This window comes from Phaseolus vulgaris, chromosome 1, assembly GCF_051622355.1.
Source record: "Phaseolus vulgaris cultivar YP4 chromosome 1, ASM5162235v1, whole genome shotgun sequence".
NCBI lineage: Eukaryota > Viridiplantae > Streptophyta > Magnoliopsida > Fabales > Fabaceae > Phaseolus > Phaseolus vulgaris.
In genome coordinates this window covers 39,327,811-39,337,870 of record NC_143498.1, presented here as the reverse complement: position 1 = coordinate 39,337,870, position 10,060 = coordinate 39,327,811, and the positions used below count along the sequence as shown (strand labels likewise).

General features: G+C 33.2%; 2 protein-coding genes across 4 annotated transcripts; one reads left to right on the top strand and one right to left on the bottom strand.

The window, feature by feature from the left end:
- Window positions 1-479: 479 nt before the first annotated feature.
- On the top strand, window positions 480-5,165 carry BPG2 (P-loop containing nucleoside triphosphate hydrolases superfamily protein). Of its 2 annotated transcripts, none has more exons than XM_068616516.2 (4): window positions 480-681; window positions 797-2,103; window positions 2,385-2,552; window positions 4,548-5,165. In XM_068616516.2, exons 1-4 carry the CDS (start codon window positions 579-581, stop codon window positions 4,920-4,922), a joined length of 1,953 nt encoding a protein of 650 aa, XP_068472617.1. In that variant the 5' UTR covers window positions 480-578; the 3' UTR covers window positions 4,923-5,165. The 2 variants fall into 2 exon arrangements, with proteins under 2 accessions (XP_068472617.1, XP_068472618.1); XM_068616517.2 differs by having other exon boundaries at window positions 504-681; window positions 797-2,107; window positions 2,389-2,552.
- Window positions 5,166-5,310: 145 nt separating this feature from the next.
- On the bottom strand, window positions 5,311-7,034 carry ERD15 (dehydration-induced protein (ERD15)). 2 transcript variants are annotated; one of them, XM_068616518.2, is made up of 3 exons: window positions 6,821-7,034; window positions 5,788-6,136; window positions 5,311-5,651 (listed from the first exon to the last, which is right to left on the bottom strand). In XM_068616518.2, exons 2-3 carry the CDS (start codon window positions 6,092-6,094, stop codon window positions 5,626-5,628), a joined length of 333 nt encoding a protein of 110 aa, XP_068472619.1. In that variant the 5' UTR covers window positions 6,095-6,136; window positions 6,821-7,034; the 3' UTR covers window positions 5,311-5,625. The 2 variants fall into 2 exon arrangements, with proteins under 2 accessions (XP_068472619.1, XP_068472620.1); XM_068616519.1 differs by having other exon boundaries at window positions 6,664-6,860.
- Between the last annotated feature and the right edge of the window lie 3,026 nt (window positions 7,035-10,060).

Here is a 10,060-nt window from a genome sequence, read left to right as displayed (position 1 = left end):
AAAAAACTCATGTGATACTCACAACATTATATCAATTATGATGTACAAGGATAAAGATAAAGTCCCGATGAAACATGAATTCTTTTTTTTGTATCGGATGATAAAAATTGTTTGATGTATTTTTAGACAGTTTGTTAGTTGATAAAGAGAAAATCCCCTCCCACTTGAGCCATTTTTAATACAAAATAGACTAGGTCCAAATTTTTTACTTTTTTTAATTTTTTAAAAAATGTAAAAAAAATTAAATATATTTTTAAACATTTGAAATTTTAATAAAAATATAATAGTGTCACTTTTTAATATGCAATTTTTTTTCAATTTTTTTAAAAAAAATCACATCTTTTTAATTTAATTTAATTTTTAAGCTTTATTAATTTATTTTTTTTACTTAAACACGTTTTTTTATTAGCAACAATTTGTATTTACCCACATAAAATTGAGTGTTAACAAATACTTAAAAAAATAGTTTTTTCTTTTTTAAATTTTAACACACTCAAAACTTGCCTTACCCTCTTCCCTCTTCTCAGCGTTAGCGTTTCGGCACCTATACAAGTTTGTCTCTCACATTCCTCGTAGTCATGGCGATGCTATTGTCTACAATTGTTGTTCCTTCTACCAAGCTCGTCATCTTCAACAACAGTACACAGGAGCGTGCACTTCCAAGTTTTTGTCATATCCCTGGTAAGCCCCTCGATTAATTAGTAAGTTCAATCCTTTTCGCTTATATCAGTCTACAACACTTACTTTTTTCCCTTTTTCCGATTGCCCAATTGCGTTTTATGTGTGTTGAGTGTAGATACTAGCAAGCGCTTTCAGAAAGTGTCGTCCTTTATTGCTTTTGCGGTGAAGGGTGACTCCACTCACCCCAAAGCCACAAGGAGAGATAGTAGGAACCCATTGTTGAGTGAGGGGAGAGATGAAGATGAAGCTAGAGGACCCATTTGTCCTGGTTGTGGAGTCTTCATGCAAGATAAGGACCCTAACCTTCTAGGGTATTACCAACCAAGGAAGGTGAAAGTGGAAGAGTTTTCAGAAGAGGACGGCGATGTGTTTGATGTTGATGATGGTGGTGATTATGCAGAAGAAGAGGATGATGATGAAGTGGGGTTTTTGAATGTAAGTGAAATTAAGCTTGGAGAAGAAAGTGAGGGGTTAAATGAGATTGACTGGGATTCTGATGACTGGGAAGCTAAGTTACTGGATGAAGATGATGAGAAGTTGGAATTGGATGCGTTTGCACCTGCAGGGGTTGGGTATGGTAACATTACTGAGGAGTACATGGAAAAGGTAAAGAGGAAGAAGGTGTCCAAAGCTGAGAAGAAGAGAATGGCTAAGGAGGCTAACAGGGAGAAAGAAGAGGTAACTGTGTGTGCTCGGTGTCATTCCTTGAGAAACTATGGCCACGTAAAGAACCAGACGATGGAGAATTTGATACCGGATTTTGATTTCAATAGGTTGATTTCGACGCGGCTGATGAACCCTTCTGGAAGTGGCAGTGCTACTGTTGTTGTCATGGTTGTGGACTGTGTTGATTTTGATGGTTCATTCCCTAGGATTGCAGTGAAATCCTTGTTTCAAGCATTGGAAAGAATACAGGACAACTCGAAGCGGGCCAAGAAGCTGCCGAAGCTTGTTCTTGTGGCAACAAAGGTTGATCTCCTTCCATCCCAGGTTTCTCCTACGAGGTTAGATAGATGGGTTCGAAACCGTGCAAGATCTTGGGGAGCACCTAAGCTAAATGGGGTTTATTTGGTCAGTTCAAGGAAGGATTTAGGTGTAAGGAATTTGTTGTCCTTCGTGAAGGATTTGGCTGGTCCTCGTGGGAATGTATGGGTGATTGGAGCTCAAAATGCAGGGAAATCTACTCTGATCAATGCGTTTGCAAAGAAACAAGGAGCTAAAGTTACAAAGCTGACAGAAGCTCCAATTCCTGGGACAACACTTGGGATCTTGAGAATTGCTGGAGTTTTGCCAGCTAAGACTAAGATGTTTGACACTCCGGGGCTCTTGCACCCATATTTAATGTCAATGAGATTGAATCGGGATGAGCAAAAGGTGATTGAGATCCGGAAGGAACTCCGGCCCCGATCATATAGAATCAAGGCAAGTTACTTGTTGCTATTGCTGTTCTCCATCGTGGATCTACATTGTCAGGGATGCTTTTGTTTTCTTGCTCGGATTACAAGTTCACTTTGTGCATATTCATAAGACTTCAGAACTAACAGATAATTTTAGTATTATGTTTTCTACATAACAATTATGACCATTATTTGGCCTTTGAGGATTCTGAATCATAAATATGCATAGTGAGTCAAGACTGCAAGGTTTTTATGTAATATTTTGGAAAATGAGTAAAGTTCTCACATGCTGCTTTTAGTTTACAGGTAGGACAAGCTATACACATTGGTGGCTTGACAAGACTTGACCTTGTTGAAGCCTCTGTTGAAACAATATATGTCACAGTTTGGGCATCATCAAATGTTTCTCTTCACATGGGGAAAATTGAAAATGCTGACGAGTTTTGGAGAAAACATGTTGGTATCAGGTTACAGGTATGCCTTCTCCTGTTCTCCTTCCAACCTAGACATGTTTCAATATTCTTTGTTTTACCGAGGAGGTTGAAATCTGTATTTTGTCATAGCTTGGCCATCTTTATTTCATTTTATTAATTTGCTCATACCAATATCATCTTTAAAATTCAAGTAACCAGAGGGAAGATTTGATATATTTGTGAAGCAGGGTGTATAAGTGATTGGTTGGTTCCCCCCTTCTCCTTTAACGGTCTTCTTGTCCCCAGTTAACCTTCACTATGCAAAGAAGCTTTTTGCATCATGTCTATAGGTTTTACTTAGCTAGTGTATATAACAAAGAGTCTTAACAAGAAACATATCTTCTAGTTTTTCTTTTGGAGGGCAGAGCTTGAGGAGCGAAGATCGGGGGAATGTGCTTTTGCACATATTTGTGAGTTTTGAATATCATGTTAGAATTGACTTTGTTTGGCTAATCAAACTATAATATTTCTCTTGAAAACCAACTACTTACCGTAGAAAAGAAGACCATTTATGAATTAAATAAACTTAAATTATACCTAAACAACCAACCTCTGTCAAATCCAATTTACCGAAAACAAAAAGAATATCACACCGTGGTTAACATTGTAATAATGGCTGACTGAAATGAGGCTAAATATGATGATCGTGGTTATAAAGTGTTTGCTTCCCGAGTCAGAAATTATGAGAAATTTGTCTTTTCAGAATTCAAAGTTATTTACTAAGTGTTGGGATCCATTTAAGTACTTGAGCAGTGTTGAACTTCAAAGTGGGGAGTGCTGCTACTTTTTGTTTCTGGAAATATTTGGTTTTCTGATAATGGTCACTTTTTACCTTCTGATTGATTTGCTGTATGAAATTCTTGGTCTCACTAGTTGAAAAATGGAAGAAGCCCTGATCGCACTTTCAGTTTACTCGGCAAAAAGTGCAGTACCTAAATGTGAATATGCTTCCCGGTTGAAAAAGGGAATGTTGTACTGTAAATTTTTGGAGACAAAAGAATATTAGTTTACCATTGAAGTTCATTTAGTATTTTGAAACTGTTTCTAAATTCTAAGTAATATTTTAAAAGTATCAGCAACTAAGATCTGTCATCTTTTATCCCTATAATTAAAGAGGCATGCCCAATGACGTTAAATAACTGTTATAGGGTTGCCATAACGAGGTGTTTTTTTCAACCCCCTCCGCATAGGCAATTTGTGAAGGGATAGACTCATGCCATAGGTTGCAATGGTGTGTTTATGGCAGAATTTTGGCCTTGGACGATACTCTGCCTTCTGCCATTGAACCTTAGGCCAATGGTGTACGCTTTTATTTATCTTTGTTGTCGCCATCGCACAAAGTTTGCATTGGACCATTTGTTAGATGTCATAATATATATAAAAAAAAATGTAGGTATAATTCTTTTATAAAATTATCATGTCCAATATTGTGTTTTTATGATTTTAGGTCTAGTTGGTCCTTATATATATAATTCTATAGAAGTTTCATATCAGTAGTAGGGTGTAAACTAGGGTTGGTTTAGAAGCTTAGGAGCTTTTTAATACAGATAAACCTTTGCCTGTAAATTAAAATTGATATTTCCTATTGATGTTATAAATGTTTTTATTATCTTTCCTGCGGTGGAGTTATTCTGAAATCCCTTGTGGACTCAAGAGTACTAGCCTATTACGCCTAATGTTCTGCATCAAATAGTATACCAATAAGATAGGGACCAAACTAATTCTTTGAATGTTTTAGTCTAAGAAAAAATGTTATAAATTAGTTGTTACTAATTTAAATTGTTAGAAGCAGAAACTTCTTTAAATGTCGTTTTAAAAGTCTTCTATAATTTAAAACTTGCAGAGGATAAATCTGTAGTGTAGATTTTGGGAATTTAGATGTGTGTGCAATGTTTGTTGTTTGGCATAAAACAAAAGTGTCCTCTATTCATCTGTCTGCTGAAGTCTCCTGAAATGCATGTTAATGTTTTAGTAATTTATGTTACTCTTATTCCAGCCTCCCATTGGTAATGAGCGTGCGGCTGAACTAGGAACATGGCAAGAAAGAGAAGTAAAAGTGTCTGGAACTAGTTGGGATGTCAACAGCATTGACATAACAATAGCAGGTTTAGGTTGGTTCTCATTAGGTCTGAAAGGCGAAGCAACCACAAAATTGTGGGTATTTGATGGGGTTGAAGTAACTTTGAGAGAGCCTTTGGTGCTTGACCGGGCACCATCCCTTCAGAAGCCAGGATTTTGGTTACCTAAAGCCATCTCTGATGCTATTGGTAACCAAACCAAACTTGAAGCTCAAAGAAGGAAACAACTTGACCATGAAGATATGGAATACATGGGGGCGGGGGCAGGGGCAGGGGCAGCTTCATCTACATGAACTGACGTGTTGCATAGGCAATAACATGTTTGCAACTATAGCTTCTACGCCATTTCTAGCTACTAGTTGGTGTGTGATAGCCCCCAATCAACAGATGCACATAAATGCATCATTCCTCATTGAATAGGTGTCACAGTAGTTTAGAAGGTCACTGTATTTTTGACTTAGATGAATAGCAAGACCTGTGCCTTTAATGTAAATAAATTGGCTTTTTCAAATTACTCTTGGACAAGTGGTTTGTCACGATGTTTCATGAAGGTTACACGCATATCTAAATAGCTTTTAGTAGTAAAATCAATTTATCAAACTAAACCAAATCAAACAAATTTAAAGTACTTTTCATTTTTATATTGAAAATTAGTGTGCCAAATGCGGAGAAAACAAATCCTTACAGAGAAATCTTCTTTTACTTTTTTTTTTCTTTTTTGCAATTTGAATACTTGCTTGAAGCAGCTTTTACAACATCAGTACATGAAACAGTCACATTTTTTTTCCATCGTTCTCCGCTCCCTATTCACCATAGATTTTGACAAGATCCAGAGAAGGACAGATTGAAGGTTTAAAACTCAGCCTATACAAGAGTTAAAGAAAGTTGAAGCTATGGATAACATGGTACAATATTAGCTAAATGACCGCAAGCTAAGGCAACTCTTGGCATTCGGCCTCTTAGGTTGGTAGATGCGTTCAAAGATTCATCTCTAGCTCATGCAGTTACTTTGGGTCCAGTTTCTTCAGAAGAAATTCATAAAAAAGAAAACGTTAGAGAATGAAAACCAAACACAAGCAATAATTGCATCATCGAGATAATATATGATAATAATGCTACGAAATTTGAATTTTGAATTCAATCCTTTATTGTTTTTACCTTGGGTTTCATAAGATTGGATGAAGTCTTCAAGCTGAGCGTCCAATGCAGCAAGATCTTCACCGGCGTCAAGATCAAACGAATCAGGAAGCAAATCAACGACATCATTACCATCAAACTCATCCTCCTCTCCATAATAGGCTCCATCCTCCTGTTGCTGGCTTAGCCAGAAGTCATGGTACCATGTGAATGTCGTCACCAGCTGCCACCATTCTGGAGAAAAATCCTCCACTTGGCGGAACGCAGCTGGAATGTAAAGCGGGGCATTGGGGTTCAGTGTTGATCTTCCTCCAGATACTAGTGCCATCTTCCTCAATTTGTTTCAACGATTCTGATCCTTGTTCTACGTCTGCACCACAACCAAATCAACAAAAACAAGACTCATAAACAACCAAATAAACAAACACGTTTTCGAGTATAAACATGGATCTTCACCAAATTCCACTGTTCAACACTTTAGGTCAGAAATTTCGAAAATCTATCATGATCGATTCCATAAACTTCATAAACATCTGAAAAACTGTGACTACTTTTTGCTTCAGGAATCGCTGATTCCAACTCTTGTTTTCCCCCACGGGACAACATGAAAGGATCATACATGAAAATTCGAATAAAGGTCAGATCTCAGGTGAAAAATCCAAAACCATTGACTCCTTCGAAGTAAAGATCCGTTAATCGCTATGTAATAAAATAAAATAATTCAAACAATAACATCAGCAAAGAAAAAGCGAGAAAAAAAAAAGAATTGTCTGACTGAAATTTCAAAGCCTAAAAGTTTCAAACACGAAAGAACCAAACCGATTGGTCTCGAAGTATCAATCAAGCAAGCAAAACATCGAACAATTAATCAATTTCTCACAATCTACAAACAAAAACCTGCTGCCACACCGATCGCTGCAAAATTTTCATTTTCTCTTTCTCTCCACTTTCCCCAAAACACAAAGAGAAAGAAAGGAAAACGAAACGAAACGAAATTTGGTCGAAAGAAAATCGTTGAAATCACAAAGAGATCACAGAGAGAGGAGAGAATTACTTGAGAAATTTCGTTATCGACGAGCGAGCGAGAGTCACGCGTCGAGGCGAGTCGCGAGGGCGCAATTTAGAGGAGGCGAAAGGATCAGTCCGAAGCTAAGGTTTGGAAGAAAACGGGGCCCACAGAGGTAGGTTCGGTGAAGGCACCGTCCCGTGTGTGTCTTGGTTCGGAACGGTGATGAGGTCAATGTCAAATGTGCGCGTATTCCTGCCCGTGTTTGTTGACTCTAATGCGTATTTATTACGGTTTTCAGCGTTTCAATGTTTTTCCGTTTCGTTTCTACTTTTACGGTTCCTAATTGTTTTACAGTTTGTAATTCTGCCCTAACCATCCAAAATTTTAGCCAATAAGCTCAAAGACTTGGATGATCTTAATTACTCTTACTTTCCTTGTTACGTGAATAACCTTCTTTTTTAATACTTACAATTTCAGTTTACTCATTATACTTCTTAAAATAGATAGATGTAAGTTATTAAAGTATATGGGAATATTATAATACATAGCTATATGACCATTTTATTTTAAATAAGATTATGAAAAAAATAAAATCTTATAATAGAGTTTAAGTAAATTTGATAATGAAATAATTATTTTATAATTGATTTTGGGGATGAGGATTGCTTGAAGTCAAGAAATATCATTCATTATTTTTTTTCAAAGTTATATAAAAATCATGGAAGAATGTTAAAGAAGTTAGTGTAAAAAAATCTAAAAGTTAGTAAGTAATTTATGTTTTTTTTTATATATTATTTTTCATGTGATAATAGTTTAACATGAATTTTATAAATAAAAAATAAAAAAAGTTAGTACGTAATTTAAATTTGACCTAATGCATTGGAACTCATAAGAAAAATTGAAGTGGTAGGTGTGAGACATTAATTTTACATTATAAAGTTTAATATAGGGAATGATTAAGAAATGGTAATTGGTTGATGTTTTTATACCTTATTCATTTTGAGTTGTAGATTTTTTTTTTTATGTAAAAAAGTATAGTATTTTTTTTATTGATTTGATTTATAATTTTGAGTATAAAGTATTGTATTGAAAGTTCATTTTGAGGTGAATTAATATAGTTGGAAACTTAGTTGATATTGGGATGCTCATACCTCTACTTTAGACAGTTATTATTTATTGGTGTTGTGTTATCATTCCTTCCACAAGATGCATAAAATATCATTCAAAAACAACAATAACAAAATGATCAATATGAGTAACAACAATAACAAAATGATCAATATGATTAACAACATCATGAGCAGTTACAACTACAATAAAATCAATAAGACCCTTTAAATTATTCTAATTTTTATATTATAAAAAATATTTAAATATATATCATTTAATTTTGTTTGTGAAAGTTTTTTTTAAACTTTATATGCTTTTCTTATTATGAGTTTATGGATCACAAAACATTTAATACAATTTTAATTACTATGAATAAATAATATTATTATTTTGTGTGACAGTTTTTAATATATTAGTGTTAATCTAAATAAGTTATTGGTCGATTATGTATGTTCAAATAAGTAAAAAATATAAACAATTTTGAGTGACAAAATTTTCATACCTACAAAACTTTCTGTAGGTAATTAACAATTAAATTACTTATATAATTATTTTTTGAAAATTAAAGTATTATGATAATTATTTACCGACAAAATTCATAAAAATTGTAGTTATTCATACATTTTCACAACTTAAGATAAATATTTTTTAATTGATAATAATACTATTTTTTATGGTGTAAAAAGGAAAATTATATGTACATGTGCTGAAAATAATTGGATTGGTAAGTAATTGAGAGGTTATCAGGTCTATTAAGAGATTGATGTAGTTTGTAAAGTTAAAGAATGAGATATTGTTAAGAGCCATAAAAATATTCACAAGAGAGATAAAAATATTCATAAGAGAGGAAGGTAGACTCTAATGTTAATAGCGTAAATAATATTTACAAATATGCAAGTGAACAAATGGTTATTTTATTGATAATAATCTCACTGATTACGTTTTATTACTTTTATTTGTAAGAATATAGTTTTTTAAAATAAGAAAAATATAAATATGCACAAACACATAAATATTTTAGTGGTATTTTTTCTTAATCATTGTAAAGATATTGAATATATTTGTATGCTAATAATTCATTAGTTGCACCACTATCTTTCAAATTAATAAATGAATATCAATTATTCTCGATTTGTCTATAATATCTTAAAATGTGGTTGGATAAAATTCATTAGTGAAATTGGTTGTAACTACAATACCTATGTCAACATTATTTTTTATGAAGCTTTTTCAATTTTGACATGCCGATAAAAAAATGTTTAGTTCTATCATGTTGTACTATGTCATGGACAATGTTTATGGATGATTTGTTACCATAATACAATTACATAAGAATATCGATCTTTATTTTAAAATCATAAAGTATTACTTTTATCCAAAGTCCTTCGCACACTATGTAAGGTCTCAAAATTTAGGCATATACACTAGAATAAACTTTATATTAAACAAAATTTAGATAGTTTGTCTTAGTACATATCTTCAGAGTTAATATGTTTTATTTTCCCAAGAACAAATTCTCTTTAGGGCTTAACTTAAAATATTGAAGAATTTTGTCAATAGTTTGCATGTCTTTATCTTTAGTCATACATAAATTGATGTACTACACTAAATTACATAAGTAATATTTGGTTTCATGTGTGATAGATAAATGAGTTTTTCTACTAATCAAGTACATATTTTCTTTGAGATGTGAGAATCCTTTTTTAGAACAAGTAACCTCTACTCCAAAAATATATATTTAAGTTTTTCTAGGTCTTTCATTTCTAATTAGGTTGTCAATGTTTTCTTTAAAATCAATTTATTTGTTTCATCATCTCTTACAATATTAACATATACCAATAATATATTAAGTTTATTGGTAAAAAAATGTTTTGTGAATAAAGTATGATCTCACTTACTTTGCTTGTATATTAAGTAAATAATCTTATTTTTTTAAATCTCTCAAACCATGTTTTTTTGAGATTTCTTAAGACCATATAAGACCTTTTTTGGGAGACATATATTGTTCCTTCTAATATGAATTTCAAATATTGGACGATCCTTGTGTTTTAAAGCTTCATGAAAAAATGCATTATCACATCTAGCTACTAACTCCTAACCAAAATGAATTGTTTGAGCAAGAAAAAATTGAATTGTGTTCATATTTGTATAGGAACAATGTTTTCTCATAGTCAA

Bases quoted from the DNA above. Each gene is read 5' to 3' on its own strand.
- BPG2 (XM_068616516.2), top strand. From the start codon at position 579: ATGGCGATGCTATTGTCTACAATTGTTGTTCCTTCTACCAAGCTCGTC. The intron at 2,104-2,384 runs GCAAGTTACTTG...TTTAGTTTACAG, and splicing joins CCCGATCATATAGAATCAAG to GTAGGACAAGCTATACACAT. The intron at 2,553-4,547 runs GTATGCCTTCTC...CTCTTATTCCAG, and splicing joins ATGTTGGTATCAGGTTACAG to CCTCCCATTGGTAATGAGCG.
- ERD15 (XM_068616518.2), bottom strand. From the start codon at position 6,094: ATGGCACTAGTATCTGGAGGAAGATCAACACTGAACCCCAATGCCCCG. The intron at 5,652-5,787 runs GTAAAAACAATA...TTTCTTCTGAAG, and splicing joins CCAATCTTATGAAACCCAAG to AAACTGGACCCAAAGTAACT.